This window comes from Pantherophis guttatus, chromosome 3, assembly GCF_059756535.1.
Source record: "Pantherophis guttatus breed Tessera chromosome 3, ASM5975653v1, whole genome shotgun sequence".
Classification (NCBI taxonomy): Eukaryota; Metazoa; Chordata; class Lepidosauria; order Squamata; family Colubridae; genus Pantherophis; species Pantherophis guttatus.
This window is the reverse complement of record NC_142065.1, coordinates 59,137,374-59,156,420: the sequence shown is the minus strand read 5'-3', so window position 1 is coordinate 59,156,420 and position 19,047 is coordinate 59,137,374. Positions and strand designations below refer to the sequence as shown.

The 19,047-nt window shown below is 37.9% G+C and overlaps 1 protein-coding gene across 1 annotated transcript; it reads right to left on the bottom strand.

The window, feature by feature from the left end:
• Positions 1–1,024: 1,024 nt before the first annotated feature.
• Positions 1,025–17,920, bottom strand: TSPAN1 (tetraspanin 1). The gene is made up of 8 exons (XM_034414994.3): positions 17,833–17,920; positions 16,269–16,333; positions 8,472–8,678; positions 7,104–7,178; positions 5,357–5,455; positions 4,776–4,934; positions 4,111–4,194; positions 1,025–1,843 (listed from the first exon to the last, which is right to left on the bottom strand). The coding sequence occupies exons 2-8, from the start codon at positions 16,323–16,325 to the stop codon at positions 1,790–1,792; spliced, it is 735 nt and encodes a 244-aa protein (XP_034270885.1). The 5' UTR covers positions 16,326–16,333; positions 17,833–17,920; the 3' UTR covers positions 1,025–1,789.
• Positions 17,921–19,047: the final 1,127 nt, after the last annotated feature.

The following is a 19,047-nucleotide window of genomic DNA, read 5'->3' as shown; positions in this document are numbered from 1 at the left end:
CCCAATATAATTTACTGTATATTCATTTACTATTGTTTCATCATGCATGTAAACTCTTGAAAGGTGCTGTGAATAATCATAATTCATGAAGAAATTATTTTTTCTTGGGGAAAAGGCATTTTAGTTTATTGTAGAGAAGAACATTGTGTTGTGTGGTTTTTTTGGCTACTGTCTGAAACAATGGTACTCTGCAGAATTTGATTGGTTCCATGTGAATGAGGCTATAGCAGCCATGCTACAATGATCATCTTGGGGACCAGCAATGATTCCACTTTTCAGATATGCTTCTATCCTCATAAAGGAAATACTCCCTGATGCTTCTTGAATGTTAATACAATATAGGCATGGAAGAGATCTATATTAAAAACTGTATAATGAAAAAGCTCACATTATCTTCTAATTAGTTTTTAAATTTAATTAGAATATAATGTGGGTTTTTTCATTAACCAGATTATTTTTACTGAAATTCTCATTTTACTATTACTTAGTCTTGAAGTTAGGAAACCTTGCCAAAAATAAAATCAGCTCCAAGTCTGTGGTTATTATTCTCTCAGCAAAGGATGATTTTACCTGAAGAGCTAGCTATTCACTTTTTTAAAAAAAATTTGATTTATATGCCGCCCTTCTCCGGAGACTCAGGGTGGCTTACAATGCGTTAAGCAATAGCCTTCATACTTTTGTATATTTATACTTTTGACTTTTATACAAAGTCATCTTATTGCCCCCATAATCTGGGTCCTCATTTTACCTACCTTAGAAAGGATGGAAGGCTGAGTCAACCTTGAGCCTGGTGAGATTTGAACTTGCAATAATTGCAGGCAGCAGATGTAAGTGGATGTTAATAACAGTCCTTTAGTCTGCTGAGCCACCAGAGCACTTGGCTTTTATCCATCAGCTGGAATATTCATAAGTATCAGGAGTGACAGAAATAATCTAAAGGGCATAAATCAAATGCCCACACAGTTATACCTAGTCTTGCCTATTTCTACTAGGGCTCTTTGCTGCAAGATATTTAGTGCCACAATTTGTAATTCAAAAGTAGATTTTATTACAATAGTCCAATCCAGGCACAAATAATATGATTCTGTAGTTACATTATTATAAATTAAACTGTATTCACACAGAATAAAAAAATAGAGGACTACATCATGTACAATAAAATTAGTTACAAAGGGAACTCCTTTCATGCACAGCCAGCTCAATCAGTCACCCTTTCAGTCCTTAGCAAGTCATTTCCTTTCCTATCAATTTTTACAGCCATGTTTTTCCCCAGCAGTAGACAACAATTGCTCATCTATTATTTTATGTCAAGAACAAAAACAATGTTGGTTCCCCATTGGTAATACACAGGTATTTCAATTAATCAATCCCAACTTTTCAAAGAAATTGTTCCATTCTGGATCATTTATTCTTAAAGAGATTTTCTACAACCCGGTGTGACCAATATCAAAGCTAGCACAAATCTTCACTGCATATATTAGAAAAGGCCATTTTTAGAAGGCATAAACATTTCCAGGTTTTGTTTCCTCCCCCCCCCCCCCCCCCCGCCTTGCATTTCTGGCTTTCAATACAAAAGGCCTTTCTGTTAATAGAGTTTTCTTATCACATTGTTTTTTGCAATTTCATTTATGTACATGCTAAAGATTCCATCTGGGTAGAGTAAATTGGTTAATTATACATTCAGGCCCCAGGCCCATGAAATCTTTAATTGCTGTAGATACGGGTTAAGAGAGTGTTGTGTCATAAGCTTGGCTTGTGGGAAGGTAATGCTTTCCTTTGCCTATCCCAGTCACTTTTCATCCATTTTGCAATAAAGATACATTGACACTGCCATTGCTCCAATCTGAAAAAGAGGAAAATGAGATAAAAAGTAAGTTTATACTCTTTCCATTAGCACAGAATTAAACCAGAAGACAACAATTCCCATTATCTTCTTGAAGAAATAGGTAATACTTTAAATAAAATCTAGCTCAATTATGAAAGAAAAAAATAAATCACCAAAACACCACCCTGCATCATACACGAAGGAGTCTCCCTAGCTATTACTTTCTAGGTTGTTCAAGGTTTGGTTATTTTTGGTTGAATACAATTTACAAAACAGCGAACTATGCCTTAATTCTATGTTTGAACTATGTCATCCCAGTTTACGATGTTAAAAAGAATCAAAATTTAGCATTTTGCATGGATGAAGTCACTGAAAGTCAAGTCTACCATAGAAATGAGAAGTACCTTCAGGGGTGGGCTTCAAAAATTTTAGCAAGGGGTTCTCTGCCCAGTTGCTGGGTGAGTGTGGCTATGGTGGGCGTGGCCTAATCAACCTCCTGCACCAAGATGGGGGGGGCGTGTTTTTGCCCTCCCCGGGCACTGGAGGCTTTCCTTGAGCTTCCAGGAGAGCGAAAACAGCCTCCCCAGGCTCCGGAGGCCCTCTGGAGGCTGGAAACGTGCCTGTCTCCGGCCTTCCCAAACTTCCGGTAGCCCCGTTTTCCGCCCTCCCCGAGCTTCCATGCGTGCCCTAGAAAAATGGGAGGGGTGGGGCCAGCCAGGACTGGGATTTGGGGTTTTCCGAACTCCACAGAACCTTAGCTAGAGGTTCTCCTGAACCCCTGCAAACCCCCAGCAGCTCACCCTTGAGTACCTCCCAAATTCTTGGATTATTTTCCCATTGGCATACCTATGCTAAGGCAGCTTCTCCTGCAAGGGAAAAGAGCAGGGAGATCGGTTGCTCTTCATTACAGGTAGTCCTCGACGTACGGCCACAATTGAGCCCAAAATTTCTGTTGCTAAGTAAGACGTTTGATAAGTGAGTTTTGCTCCATTTTACGACCTTTCTTGCCACAATGGTTAAGCGAATCACTGCAGTTGTTAAGTTAGTAACACAGTTAAGTGAATCTGGCTTTCCCATTGACTGCCTGTCCAAAAGTCGTAAAAGGGAATCACATGATGCTGGGACACTGCAACCACCTTAAAAATGAACCAGTTCTCAAGCATCTCACATGAGATGCTTGACCACATGACTGTGGGGATGCTGCAATGGTCGTATGTCTAAAAAATGGTCATAAGTCACTTTTTTCAGTGCTGTTGTAACTTCAAACAGTCACTAAATGAACTGTTGTAAGTTGAGGACTACCTGTAGTACAGTTTGTTTGTACTTATCCTACAAGTTGCCTACCTGCTACGTTTAAGAGGGTGAAACCTAAGTAATAATCACTTATTTATTTAGAGTCTTAGAGTGAGCATAATTTTCCATTATTACCTTTTAATAGTACATGGCTGATAGGACACTTGATATTCTTTATCAAGTATTTTTGGAGTACAGGTCCCATAGATCCTATCAGCATTAATGTAAAATCTAGACCTTTAAAAAATCCTGCTATATGGGAAATAGGTAACCAGTGCTATTTCCCACATAGCAGGATTCAAACTAGAATATTTAAAGATACTACTACTAGTAGTAGTTCTTTTAGACCCGAGTGGTTATCTTTCTTAGATAGTAAACTTTGAGGGCTGAAAGAGCCACTGTATGCAAGAGTAGAAACCTATCTTGTATCTGTGCATACAAGAACATCAAGCAGGGAAGACATAACATATGCTCAAATCCTTGTCTCTCTTTACATGTTCTGCTCATGGCTGTCATCTTGACTTTTTTGACTCCACCTGAGGATACCCATGGATGCATGCTATCACAGGGTGCAAATCATGAGAAAGTTTCATTAAAGAATAAAGCACATCAATGTAAGAATAGAATCGAACAGAACAGAACAGAACAGAACAATAACAGAGTTGGAAGGGACCTTGGAGGTCTTTTAGTCCAATCCCCTGCTTAGTCAGGAACACTATTCCATTTTAGACAAATGGTTATCTAATCTCTTCTTTAAAACTTCCAGTATTGAAGCATTTACAACTTCTGGAGGCAAGTTGTTCCACTGATTAATTGTTCTGTCAGGAATTTTCTCCTTAATTCTAGGTTGCTTCTCTCCTTGATTAGTTTCCATCAGTGCTTCTTGTCCTGCCCTCAGAAGCTTTGGAGAATAGCTTGACTCCCTCCTCTTTGTGGCAGCCCCTGAGATGGGTTAATGCTAGATGGGTTCTTACAAAGTTCAACCAACATACCTCTAAGGCCCCAATTCCAGCTGCAACTCCACCCACTACAGCTGCATTCTTACGAATTTCAGTCAGCATCTGATCGAAGCAGCCCTGGAATTAAAATTAAAGAAAAATCAGTTAAATTTAAAAAGCCTTGGCAGGAGCCTTGGTAATACAGTGGTTTAAAGCACCCTGTTATTAACACAGCTGCCTGCAATTACTGCAGGTTCGAATCTTCCCAGGCTCAAGGTTGACTCAGCCTTCCATCCTTTCTAAGGTAGGTTAAATGAGGACCCAGTTTGTGGGGGCAATAAGTTGACTTTGTATAAATATACAAAAGTATGGAGGCTATTGCTTAATGCATTGTAAGCCGCCCTGAGTCTCCGGAGAAGGGCGGCATATAAATCAAAAATTAAAAAAATTAAAAAAATTAAAAAAATTAAAAAAAAGAACTGCTTGTCTCTAGAAATTCCAAACCCCATTAGCCTGGGAAGAGTTCAAAGGTGCCATTGAATTTGGCTGGTATTCATCACAGGTCTTTGTAGAAGAGTGAAGTCCTGAACTTATTTGAGATCCAAATTTTTAAAACACTGTGTCAGAAATGCCAAGTATAGAATCTGGGTGCTAGATCACTGAAGGTCATTCCACAAAGCCTTGCCCCACTTTCCTCCAGAATAGACATGTTTTCATACCTTCACTGCAAAGCTTTCAGCTACAGTTCTATTGCAAGTAGAGGCAGAGAGAGACAAGCTGGAAGAATTGCAGCATTGCTCTGGATATAAGTCCTTTGAGTTCTTGTAGAAATAGGAGTCATCAAAGTCTGTGTAATTTGATAAACCACAGCAATTCAGCTAAGGAGAAAAACATATATTAAGATTAGAGTTCACATTCACCCACAGGGGATTGCATTAGAAGACCTTCAAGGACCCTTCCAATTCTATTATTCTGTTATTTATTTATTCTTTTTCAACATACAACATACAATCCTCAATAAAAACTCCTTACCCGCTAAGAATCCCACTGCAACTATCTTTTCTTTTATATTAATGCTTGTCTGTTTATAAGCGAACATTAGAAGCATTAAGATGACTCTCAATAAACTATGATACAACTATTAAAAGTTTCTGAGATGAAGACAATCTTCCAACTTTGAGGTAAAACTAACCGGCAGCTGTAAAGAAAGCAACATCGTTTCTGCTTAGGCGCAAGGGAGGTTTCTACATTTTCTCATAAAAATCTTGCATATAATGTGGAGATTGGAGTACCAACTTACTTTAGTCATTGTAATATTCCATGCTTCAGTAAGTGGGTTAGGTTTCCCATAGTCATCTTTTAGTAATTTTGCCACTGTTGCTTGCAATAGAGTCTGTGCCTGAAAAGAAAAATTATTCAAAACATATGAGAACATATAATAAGCTTTCCATATAATTAAAGATGCAAGGCCATTCTTTCATCTCAGTATCTGTGGAATTATTAAGGTTCTACTTCCCCTTCTGTAGGTCCTTTATGTAGGGATAGAAGGCCTTTTGTGGGCTGCTAAACACATATGGAATCAGGGGGAAATATCATTGACACTGTCACATAATGTCTTCCATAATGGGTATTCATGTAGTGAGATAGCTCCCCACCAACCTTTTTGAGGCATTCTAGCATCTTTGCTTATCTTGGGCATCAATAGGCACAAAATATGCAGCCATTCACCAATTTTATTTTCTAAAAATATTTATTGAGTCTATGTGGGAACCAGCCAGAGGTGGAGGTATGGGTTGTGGGTTTTTTTAATGATATTAAAGGTCAAGACATTACAGTATACCTGCTTCATTTATTCCGTTTCAGTGAAAAAAAATATTTTAAAAATAAGACCAAGTACTGAGGGAGCCTGGCAGGTGGTCAAGGAAATTAACCATGGATGCACTGGGGCTAATGGGTATTAGGTTGCCTAGCCCTTTCCTTCCAATAAAAACCAAAATTCTGAGACACATGAAAACATCTATTTTCTCTGCATTATTGTTATTCAGTGATGAGCTTCTTAAGGTGATTCCATTCATTTCTATGTCATTTGATCATTCAGGGTTGAGCTTCCATTCATATCTATGTCACTTTTTTATCAATTCAATCTCCTCTTAACATCACAGAAGAATGCAGCGGGCACTGAAGAAACAAGACTACTCATAACCCCTTAGGCATCACAGATGAGAGTGCTTGGCGTTCCAAAGATGTAATTCTACGGCAAAGAATTCAAGTCTGTGCTACAACTCATTTTGTTACTGCCCATGGTGATTGCCAAAAATGGGCAATAAAGCAAGCCACCTTTAATTTTTAAAAAGAAGGTAAACAGCAAACCACAAATAAGTGTCTACCTGGTTTTCCACAAATCAATGCTTTGTCAAATGGGGAATAGCTATACTTCTCTATACAGATAGGCTATGTAGAACATTTCTCAAAAATTGCTGTTTGGATACGTAATGCCAAATATCCTTTACAATGCAGAGGATATGCAGCACAATCTTGCTTGTGCCCTGCTGGGTTCAATAAACTTTCTTCCTCACCATCCCCATATACCTATACACAAAGTTTGAATCAGGGACCAGGCTGAGAGAAGATGGCTAAGAGAAAGTGAGATGTCCTTCTTTTCTTATGATATGGACATTAGAGTAGGCTACTTTCCATTTTATTCCTGAGGAAACAAGCCAGTGCATTTATGTCTCATTGGGTCTTGGGTGCAGAACAAACATATGCCATAAGAAAAATAAAGATTTGGAAAAATAATAATAATAATAATAATAATAATAATAATAATAATAATAGTAGTAGTAGTAGTAGTAGTAGCACTCTTACTAAGTTGTATGCATTTCTCCCTAACAAGGACAGACCATTATTACACAAAAGCTAAGAAGTAAGGTATCTTAACCTCATTGGTAATCTAACATTTAGGGTACATTAAGTGGAATATCTGTATTTACTTGAAATCCTGAAATACTACTCACAAACTAGCGTATTTTCTATTCCATGATACTTACGAGTGATGTGTAGACCAAAGCTACCACTGCACCAGCAACTTCAATTATAAAGATGATCAGGATAATGCTGAAGAACTAGGAAGAGGGACAATACAGTAATAAGTTTGCTTATTCTACAAAGTATTAATTCAAAAATGAAGCATTGGATGCTCTTGGCCAAGTGTGTTCCATCTCTGGAAAAATAGCTGCTTATAAGCAGCTTTCTCAGTCTGAAAGGCTGCTATGAACAGATTTTAAAGAGAATTAGCCCATTTTATATGGGGTTTCTCATATAAAACTCAAGCTCATATTCCTTCTTTTACTTTCACTGCACCTTCTTATTTGGATTCCTAGATTTTTCAGAATAACTTTTTATTAGCCTAAATTGCTATTGTAGTGGCAGTGTGGAAGACCCTTGATATTTTCATAAGTTTAGTGACAGAATTTTGATTTATCCTTCATATTAAGAAAGTTCTTTAGAAAATTCTGAGCTAAGCTGCTTGTGGTTTTTTTGCTCTTGTTTACTAAACAAAGGAGGAAGTGGAAATCTTCATATAACTTCAAAGCTTTTCTTGCTGTGAAAGTCTCAGACTCTCGATTCCCACCCCTGAATTATTTGCCACCAAACCAAGGTCAAAGTCTGTAGTCTCCTGACCATATCAGGGCCTTGAGGTCATGGTGTCAAGTTTTGATAAAAACCTTGAAGTTGTTGTTTGTTGGGAACTTCTGCACAAAATTGGTGTTGTTATTAAAGAGTTCCTGACAGTCTGTAAGAGATGTGGATATTATCTTTCTTGCTATGCATGCTTTTTGTGTTATGTTTTTAAATCTGTTTGCTTGAGCTAATAATCAGGCTTAAAATCCCTTTATTTACTTGGACGTTCATTGTTTCTGAGTCCAAAACAACCAATTGCCTGGGCAACCAATCGTTGCCCTGACACTTGGCAAAACAGTTATGATTTAGTATGTTGTTTGAACAAGACCTTATTTCCTTGTTCAAGTTATCTAACAGGGAAATAAAAATCAGCATTTACCAACAATAGCTGGAATATGTACTTTAAAAAAAATAAATAACAACTTAGTTTTATGACCCCAAAAAGAGGAAAAATATAATCACAAATAAGGAAACACTATATTCAAAAATATTGACTTGTTATTTACATACAAATTAAGGAATCAAGAAAAAACCAACTTGTTACTATCCAAAAAAGATAGAAATTCTATCCCTACTATATCTGGATTAATGACTTCAGATCTTTTCCTTTAAAAAAAAATATCCTCAATGAATAGTTTTCAATAATGCCTTCATCATGTTGGGTTTCATTACATACTTTAGTATCAATCAACACTTTTATGCAGCAAACAATGAAAACGCTTTGCAGAATTTACCGTGATCAGAAGGCACTTGCTCTCTTTCTGCGCTCCACAGCATCCGAGGAAGCCCAGCAGGAACAGAATAACTCCAATGGCAATGAGGAGGTAACCAACATGCACAAATTGGAGGACACTGGCGGATATCGCACCAAATATATTGAGGAAGGATTTACTGTCAACAGTAACCCAGATCCCGATGCCCAGCAGCGTTGCTCCACCAAGCTAGACAAAAAAATATATATATGTTCACGTGTAGGTAGTGGAGGTGTACGTGCACATCCATACATCCAGAATTGTTATCTTTAGCTCTGCACTTGTATCACATGTGATTCACCATATTGAAAAGACTTCAGACAAGTACTTGGAGGCTTCAGTTTTCCCACATCCACAATTCTGCAGTCAAACATGCTTCTCGAGTTCTTGCTAGCCACTGCGTATAACTGGTAGATTGATTTCAGCAAGAATAATTATTATTCACCAGAAACAACTGTTTCTAATTAGGAATTTCTAACTTCTCATCAAAAGGTGATGTGAGAAAGCCAAAATATCATCTTAAATATCACCTTTAAGTAAGACTATGCATTTTATTTATTTATTTCTATTAAATTTATACGGCTGCTCATTTCCCCAGGAGCAACTCTGGGTGGCAAACAACAATCAATATAAAAATATAAAACAATTATTATTAATTTTAAAAGAAATCATTAAAAATTAAAATATAGAAACCATAAGATAGAAAGATAGTAAATATATCAACTCCAATAGTGGAGAAATCTTAAGAGTACAGGTAGTCCTTGACTTACAACAGTTCATTTAGTGACTGTTTGAATTTACAACAGTACTGAAAAAAATCACTTAAGTTTTTCACACTTAAAATTGTTGCAGCATTCCCATGGTTACATGATCAAAATTCATACTTGGCAACTGACTCATATTTATGATGGTTGCAGTGTCCCAGGGTCATAAGATCATCTTTTGCGACCTTCTGACAAGCAAAGTCAATGGGGAAGCCAGTTTCACTTAACAACCGTGTTACTAACTTAATAACTAGGGTGATTCACGTAACAACAGTGACAAGAAAGGTCATAAAATCGGGCAAAATTCATTTAACAATTGTCTCACTTAGCAACAGATATTTTGGGTTGAATTGTGGCTGTATGTTGAGAACTACCTATATTACTAGTTCCCTGGAATCCCCAAACCTAGCGACATAACTAGTTCTTGATGAACTTCCGAAATGTTAACAGAGATTGAGCTAAACTAACTTCAGGACTGAAGAATGTTCCATAAGGCGGGCACCACAGCAAGATGGCCTGCCTCCCGGGACCCATCAAATATTTTTTGATATTGGCAACTGATCTTATAGTCTAGTCCCCACATACACAGTTGAACTAGAATTGTGTATAACTATAATCACTGCCTTACAGCTTGACACCTACAATCTAGACTGCATTTTGACATAATCCTTATGAAAATTACATTTATCCCTTAAAACGTTTTGCAATATTTCTTGGGCAGCTTTTTTGACTTATTAAAGCATCACATTTATGTCCTTTAGTGTAAACACTAAATTACCTTTTAAAAGGTTTTAAAAGTCAAAAAGTAAAATTCATGAAATTTGAAAATAAGCTTAATATTTAAGCTAGTTTTATCATGGCCTACTCTGGAATCCTGATTTATTTCCATTTCCTACAAACTGGAGATACTTCCCTATTTGTGATTCTATCAAAAAATAATTAGGACTCAAACAAATATGCTTTAACATTGCTAACATATTTAATGCAGCACTAAATATCATCAGTCCTGTATGATTACTTTACATTTATTTCTATTTAAGGAAGTTATATAGATTTAACCATTGTACAGAAGATGATATTTCAGCAGGTATAATGCCAAATCTTACTCTTCTGCATTGTTCTAAAATGCATAGAAGCCCCATTTTCTCTGACCCTGATCAATCTTCCTCAGATAATTTTATAGTCCTTTGTATTCAACAAGCTGTGATGCTATTGTCTATGGAGATTCTCAGGCATCTAGGTCATGGTTGTCCTGAGCAGTGGTAATATATGCAGTACAATACAGTGAGACATGTACAAACATTGGAGAAACAAAACAATCACTTCACAAACGTATGGCACAACAGAGGAGAACAATCCCATCAGGACAAGATTCAGCTGTCCATCGGTATTTGAAACACAAAGTCATACTTTTGAAGCAGCAAAGTCCACATTCTGGACAGAGAAGACCACTGGTTTGAAAGAGAGTCAAAGAGACCATCTACGTTGAAATTGATCAGGCCTTCCTCAACAGAGGGGGAGGGATATACCACCGCCTATTTTCTGTTTACAACACAGTCCCTTCCCACAGTTCCACACTCATTTGCACTATTTGGGTGACCCTGAGAGCACAGATAAATCTCCAAATGGCCTCAATGACTCAGAGAGATTGCTAACAACTAGATGACTGCAAGAAATATAACGGGTGAAATCCAGCAGGTTCTGACAGGTTCTGGAGAACCGGTAGTGGAAATTGGAGTAGTTCGGAGAACCAGTAGCAGAAATTTTGAGTAGTTCTGAGAACCAGCAAATGCCACCTCTGGCTGGCTCCAGAGTGGGGTGAGAATGGAGATTTTGCAATATCCTTCCCCCAGGAGTGGGGAGGGAATGGGGATTTTGCAGTATCCTTCCCCTGCCATTCCCACCAAGCCACACCATGCCCAAGCCACGCCCACAGAACCAGTAGTAAAAAAAATTAGATTTCACCACTGATATAAATCCTTCAATTCTCCACCATTCAGTCAGAAGTGAAGAAGCTTCTTGGATGAGAAACGAAACCTCTTCAAGGAAAAGCAAAGTTGCCCTTTGGAAAAACACCTTTGGGACTATGATTCTATTTTTCGAGCACAGGAAGAATCATTGCAAATTTCCCAGCCTTTCAAGGAGGTGTTATCAGAAGCTATCAAGCATTTCAACTGTGTAAATATTCCTTTTTAAGTGAACAATGCCTGTAACATAATTCACAAACATTCCTAAAGAGGTCAAAGCAATTGTCCTTGAACACAGGTGCAGGTTTTATTTGCTTTCAAACAAAAGGACAAGCCACAAAACCTATATCTAAATATTGGTGCCAGGCTGAATACATGGGGTCTTTGGGATGAAAAGTCACTTCCTTTCTAGATAAACCATATCACAATTCCCAGATTTGTAGAACAGATTCAGAAAATCTGAACTCACTTTGCTAAAAAACAAATTGCTGCCAGATTCATTTGACCTCTCAGAATTATTATTCAATAAACAGCATGAGCTAATACAGTAATTGCTGAAAGGGTTGTACATGCAGCTTCTCTGGGAAAGAAATGAGCATTGCCCTATAAAAATAATTCAGAAATTCAGGATTTTAGGACAGTTGATCAGGCACAATTGCATCTTTCTAAAAACAAGGGGCAAAACATGATATCCACTATTGTTCTAAATTAGTATTTTTAAAGTGTCATTTTTGTTTCTCTAGGACCGTGATGGCAAACCTATGGCACGCGTGCCGCAGGTGACACACAGAGCCATATCGGTGGGCACGCGAGCTCAGCTCTGCTGTATATGTGCACACCAGTCAGCTGATTTTTTGGGCCTTCTGGTCCCATTGGAAGTCGGCAAACAGGCCGTTTCCGGCCTCCTGAGAGCCTCTGGGAGAGGGTGAGGAAGGCAGTTTTTGCCCTCCCCAGGCTCCTAGAAAGGCTCTGGAGCCTGGGGAGGGCGAAAAATGGGCCTACCAGGCCCACCGTGCCATCACATGGCAAAAGCGGGGGAAATGCAGGGGGGGCACGCACACATGCGTGGGGGCGGGGCACATAGAATTATGGGTGTGGGCACACGTGCTGCCGACCCCCCCCCGCACTCTCCTCACTTTTGGCACGCGATGGCAAAAAGGTTAGCCATCACTGCTCTAAGACTTTACACCTTCATCCATATAAAAGCCCTATTTCAAGGAACTGACCTTTATTAAAAAGTAGGTAAATAATTCCAGTGATCCTAATTTTTCTAAGGAGAATTAGAAGGCAACCCTGCATTGTAGATTAATGTTGTTTTGTATTTTGTAGGCTGCTTTTTGTGTAATGAACATTCATAGGGTGAACATAAAGATGACTATAGTGGTCCCATAGTTTTTTTTCATAAATCTCTATTAGGGGACTGCATGACAGTCTGAGAAGGGATAAAATAAAGTGGTGAAGCTACTCCCTTTTTCTGATACTATCTTTTTTTCTCACTTTTCAGTATATTTCCTTCTCAATCTTTCTGTTCCTGACACTCTTCTCTCCCGGTCTCCCCCCCCCCCGCCCCCAAAAGGTAGATCATAAAAAAGGCGGAGGTCTAATTTAAATGTTTCAGAACATATTAAATTAGAACTAGGCTGTAGGCCCACAGTTTACCCAGATTAAAACAGGGAAAAGAAACACAGGGATAGGGAGTTACTGGGGAGGGACACAAAATGAGTGCCACATTTTGAATAATGTCACGGAATAAAGAGATTGAGGGTAAGCATCTACAGAAAATGCAAATATGTTGCAGCTGCATATGCGAGCCATGTAAATGACAGTTGCATATATACTACGCTTTGATTCAACAAAGATTTAGTCAAGCCAACCAATTATAGTAAGTCGAAGGAGAGATCCAGTTTGAACCAAATCCAATAGCCTAACCTCAACTCCATAGAAGCACATTTATAGGAAGTGTACACGGCACAAAAAAACTTAGCTTGTTTAACCATGGTTTGTTAATCAAGTCATAATGACCTGTTCAAACATACAACTAAGTCCTAAACCACAATTTACAAGCCACATATTTTATCTGTACCTTTTGTGTTTTATTGATTTTATTGTACTTTCTTATTAGATTGTTGTGAAACACTCAAAAGTTTTTTAAAGTAGGGCAGCCTACAGGTTTATTAAATTATTATGATTTGTCGCACTGTCATCCAGATGTTCAGACTGGATTTGGCATTTTTGTCTACCTATCAAGTCCTTTCCAAGGACGCAGGATAAGGTAGATATGGATGTTTGATAGTGTCACAGATATTGTTGCAGGATATAAACTGTTCAGAGTAAAGACACTTTTTGCAATTGACTGATGTTGCATTTGTCAATGCCAATGGTGTTCAGTTGGTGCTCCAGTTATTGTCCTATGTCTTGATGTGATTGTATGGTTTTGGTATAATGCAATTTATGAAACCGGTCACCAACTACCACATACTTTAATATAATTGATGTCACTTGGCCACATATCAAGCAGGCATAGCCAGGATGAGATGTCATTCTACATGCAGTCCTCAAACGTTTCTCAGACATTAATTTATATTGTTCCCCATATTGTTAGTGTGCAGAAGCCATGTATGGGCTAATGGTTAAGATATTGGAAAAGAAGTGAAAAGACCCCCACTTCTTCAACCATGGATATCCGTTGGGTGACTTAAGGCAATCTTCCCCTGAGGCCAACCTACCTACTTAGCCATTGTTCTCGGGGGGGGAGGAATAGCTCTTGTTCCATGCTTAATTATAACACCAAATAAAAATATTATGTAAAGATCTTTTTCTTCTTTGCATGTTGATTTTCATAGATCAATTTCCCAGATAAGCATCAAGGACAGGAGGGAAAGGAGAAACATCCAAATATTAGCTCCAAACTGCATTCCTTCCTTTCAGCACAACATATACAAGCACTTCTTGCTTGTTCTATGAAACCCTTTTTTGGGATTGTAGCAGGGGTGAAATGCTCCTGGTTCAGACCGGATCGCCCGATCCTGTAGCGATGGAGGCGGGTGGTTCGGAGAACCGGTAGCAAAAATTCCTGCCCAACCCACATTGCCCAGCTGAGCCGCACAATCATCAGAGGCTTTTTTTTATTTTTAAAAGCATTTTTTCTACAACCTCTTTGGCCAAAAAAATGCTTTTAAAAGTAAAAAAAAAAAGTCTCTGATGATTGCGCGGCTCAGCTGGGATCATCAGAGGCTTTTAAAAGCATTTTTTCTACAACCTCTTCGACCGAAGAGGTTATAGAAAAAAATGTTTTTAAAAGGAAAAAAAGCCTCCGCCAATCAGGCAAGTCAGCTGGCATTGTCAGAGGCTTTAAAAAAAAAAAGCTTCTGCCGATCAGGCAAGTCAGTTGGGATCGTCAGAGGCTTTAAAAGCATTTTTTTTACAATCTCTTCAGCCGAAGAGGTTGTAGATAAAATGGTTTTAAAAGTAAAAAAAAAAAAGTTGGCAATGCCCATTCAGTCATATTACCCCACAACCACCAAGCCACGCCCACAGAACCGGTAGTAATAAATTTTACATTTTACCACTGGATTGTAGGATGGGGCTTAAACACTAATCTTTTTACCCTTTTAGCAGTCCAGAACCCTTTGCAAATGGGAAGTATATACAACTGTAGAATTAAGTGGGGGGAAAAATCAACCTGAAATCCTGGGGCCCCTAAAAGCCCCTAATTCTTTTCAACACCCACAGAGTTTACTTCAAATATAGCCACAGGATGTTTAGCAAGAGCTGTATGAGCAACTGCTCTTTCTTCAAGCTTTGAAACTAGGTGTATGCTAAAGGTGTCAGTTCAAGCTGACATTCAAGACTTCCTTGAGAACATTAGCCAGGTATGGAGAAAGACGACTGCACTGCTTTTTGAAATGTCATTTATAGAACAAGTATGACATCAAAGCCACACCCACAGAAACCATAAAACTGACTCAGTTTGTCCGAGAAACATGAATAGATTTTAATGACTACCTTTGACTTGAGCCACAATTGTACTCAAGTTATCCATTGTCAATTTGAGGCTTGGCCTTTCTTTGCAGAAAAGCATATTTCCTTAGGAGGACTACCTGTAATACAACCTAAAACAACCACACAGCAACACTTCTAATTGTTCTACCGGTAATTGCAGCCCCCAAAAACCGCTAGAAACACAGAAAAAAAAATTCCTACAAGCCAACCATATTATTAAATGACTGTTTCATGTTATTTTCAAATAGTTTAATCTGTGAGCTGACGTAACTACAACTAATATTTGCAGGCAAACTTCAGCTTCACTGAATATATGATGCAAGTCACTAGAAGCCACAACATACAGGCATGAAGTGGCCAGCAGATCATCTAATATAACTTCTAAGACTGTTTACCATGAATTTATGGGACAAGCGGACAAAACAATAGTAGAATCATGACTAAGGGAGAGGAAGTTTGGACACTGATCCTTCCATATATGTATGTGTTCTTTCCCAAGGACTGTCACCAACCTGCCCCCCAGAAAGCGCTATTCGCTAACCAGGGATTATATTTATATTGTAGTTGTGACCATCTCCTACCACATATCTTATTATACCCAATGATTATTCGCATGCTGAATTTTTGATAAACTCACTTGTTTCTATTAAATCATTCATAGTTGACTGGTAGAACCGAGTTGGCAAAGGTTACTACAGCATGTGATCACCAGAGATTAATTGTAAGATAAAGACACAGCTTGCCATAAACATGCTAATAATGTGCTGTAAACCGATACCTGCCTGATATGCTCTTATAGAGAAGAATAAACTTGATGGTCTAATCTGTCCTTCATTAGAATTCATTAGAATTCTAAATATGTCTACTCAGACTTGCTTTGACTTTGTGTTTCAGCTTCACATATGTCTTATTTCATACCTATTAAACATACAGTACAGACATGGAGCTAAAAGGAGGTGAAAAAGGTTCTTTCACCCACTCATTATTTCACAAGAATGCAAAGCACCTCACTGCTTATTTACAAAAAAAAAGAGGTAAGTACTCACAAATATGGCCAGGTTAAACAAAATCATCATAACCTTCAGGAATGTAAAGCAGCTCATTTTGACAGCTGTAAAAAACAAATAATGAAGAACTTAAACAACAGCAGGTCAAGAAACTTTTAGAGAACTAAATCCAACCGATATTCAAAAATGTGGACACAAATTTCAACCTATGGTCTGGTGTTTACAAACTCTCAGTGTGACATTCAAACGGGTTTCTTTGAGGGTAAAAGCCTATTCTGAATTTTATTATTATATGGATATTGTTGGGCAATATTTGGATAAGAGACTTATGTATTGATCTAAAAGCAGGGATGTGTTAGCCTTAAAGGCCAATGTCCCATTAATTCACATCACTTCCAGCTGGAGCCTCATTGACCAAAATTGTAGAAGCAGAACTCCAGCATATAGAACTGTGGTTTAGATAAAAATCTTTTTAGACACCCTTAAGATCAATATCCATTCTGCAGAGCACTAGAAAGATATGCTAAATTAAAAGGAAATAATAAGAAAAACCCAGCAGACTTTATCCAGTACTCTTTTTTTCTTCACCTAATGGCTTTCATAGCACTGGTCAGCACTGGCAGTATCAGAATTGAAAAGAGCTCAACTCCCACTTCTTGCCATAATCCAGATTAAAATATCCCCAAAAGATTCTTGTCTAGACTCCTCTTGACCTTCAGTATTTGGTTCAACACTACATTGTTCTTATTGTTAATGTCCTTCCAATATTTAATTGGAATCACTTTTCTAGTAACTTACATCTAGGATTTGAAAGAGCAGGTTTTGCCTTTTTCAAGTATTATTGCACCATCTGTATCTTCTCAGTTTAAGGCTAAATTTCCCCAAGTTTACCAATCTCTGTTTTTAGCACTTAATTTCTAGTCTCCTGATGATTCTTGTTGCCCTTCCTTGAACTTGTTCCAGTTAGTTTGACTAGTGCAGTACTCAAGGCAGGATCTGGCCAGTACAGAAATAAATCAGAACTATTCAAATCAAATCAGTTTTTTTCCTATGATCTAGAAACTATAATTATAAAGTCTAAAACAACATTTGACTTTTTACCTCAACAGCAACAATACATTATTGTTTCATATTCAGTTGATCGATTATCATGTCAATATTTTTTCACAAGTTAAATTGCTGAGTCTCCAGTTGCATTAATGGAAGTGACAAAGTGGTCTGGACAAATAAGGCTAAAAGAGATATGTTCCCCTACATCCTCATCTTTACTTGGTGTTACTACAAAAGAAGTTATTCCAGAGTTGATTTTTAAATCTTTAGAATTGTTTGATATAGTAATATTGCAATAACAACAACAAAACTAAAGACAGAAATTATATATAATATCAGAGTAAATAGCACAGATAAAAGGCAGTTAAAAACAACAGACAAGTCCTTTAGTTTTAAAGAAATAAACATTAAATAATCCTCATTTTCTTTTACTAAGGTCAAATTAAAAACTGAGGCTAATTCTTATGCATATCAATCTTTTTTTTCAAATATGCAAGAATCCTTAGAAACAAAGGTCCTTTGTCATTAGTTCATAAATACACAAGGAACTTACCTTTAAGGGCACCAACTAACTCCAAAATCAACCTGAACAAGTCTCACTATCTTTACACTTGACAAAGCAATCAACTCTTAAGTAATATGAAGAAATTGTTTCGGCCTATTAGATGAATCACCTTTTCGAGCCAATCAAATCTCTGTAAGAGCTAAGGCCACACCTCAGCAATTTATTTCTTTTAAAAAAAAAACACCCATAGGACTACTAAACCACGTTCCTTTATTCTTTACTGCTCCCTTGTGGTTATAGGTGAATGGTGTTTTTTTGTTTTTGTTTTTTTTTAGCTTTACGGCTGGTTTGAACAACTCTATGTGTATAATACAATGCATGAAGGAGTTGGAGACAAATAGTTGGAAGCAGCCAACTATTTACAGAAGAAACGCACAGAAGAAATTAAAACTGATGCTACAACGTTGCTTGGCTTCCAATAGTAGAGATAATAAGGAGAAACCCAGACAGAACTATGGGTTGGGCTGGTTTTGTGCAATCTGGTTGGCTACTTAGTGCTGCCATCTCACTTCCAATCATAACACCGCTGCTTCCAGTCCCCAAACCTCCAAGGGATCAAAAAAAGTCCAGCTTAATATATATGCATTTCCAACTGAGTCCAGCTTAATGTATATGCATTTCCCTTCATGCGAAAACCAATTGCAAAGTAAATAAGTGATTGGCCAAAAAATGTTCTTACAAAATTTGAGTGGGAGGAAGGTAGGCATGCATTACTCTTGACAGGATGCAAGTTATAGCAGCCATTTTGGTGACTTCTGTCTTTCTCCTGGAATCACAACTCAAATAGCCTGGAATTTTCTTGACAGCTAAGATCTTTGTATGGATTAGCATCATGGCTGCTGGTGGCCAGAAGGAGATGATCATAGGAGAAGATCATAATCATCAAGGATGATTATTATATGATTTATTATTATTATTATTATTATTTTGTAGTGTGGGCTAGATGAGGTTGGATCTGCCTTTTGCCTTCAGATGAGGAATAGGGAGGGGAGAAATTCTCCCCGCCAGGCCTGCTGGGTCTGAGGTAACTCTGCAGTTTGGTTGAGGTGCCCCTATGCAGTGGAGGGCAGGATTGGTAGTTGGATCAGACCAGCTCAGCTCTGGATGTCTTGCTCAGTGATTATTTTTCTCAGACTATGGTCCTAAAGAGAGAAGAATCTGGAACCAACATCTGGATCTTTGCTTACTTTTAACTGCATTAAA

Coding starts and splice junctions, on each gene's coding strand:
- TSPAN1 (XM_034414994.3), bottom strand. CDS start 16,325: ATGAGCTGCTTTACATTCCTGAAGGTTATGATGATTTTGTTTAACCTG. Junction 7,179..8,471: donor GCAAGTGCCTTCTGATCACG/GTAAATTCTGCA, acceptor CCCTCTTCCTAG/TTCTTCAGCATTATCCTGAT. Junction 1,844..4,110: donor CTGGAATTGGGGCCTTAGAG/GTATGTTGGTTG, acceptor CCTCTTTTTCAG/ATTGGAGCAATGGCAGTGTC.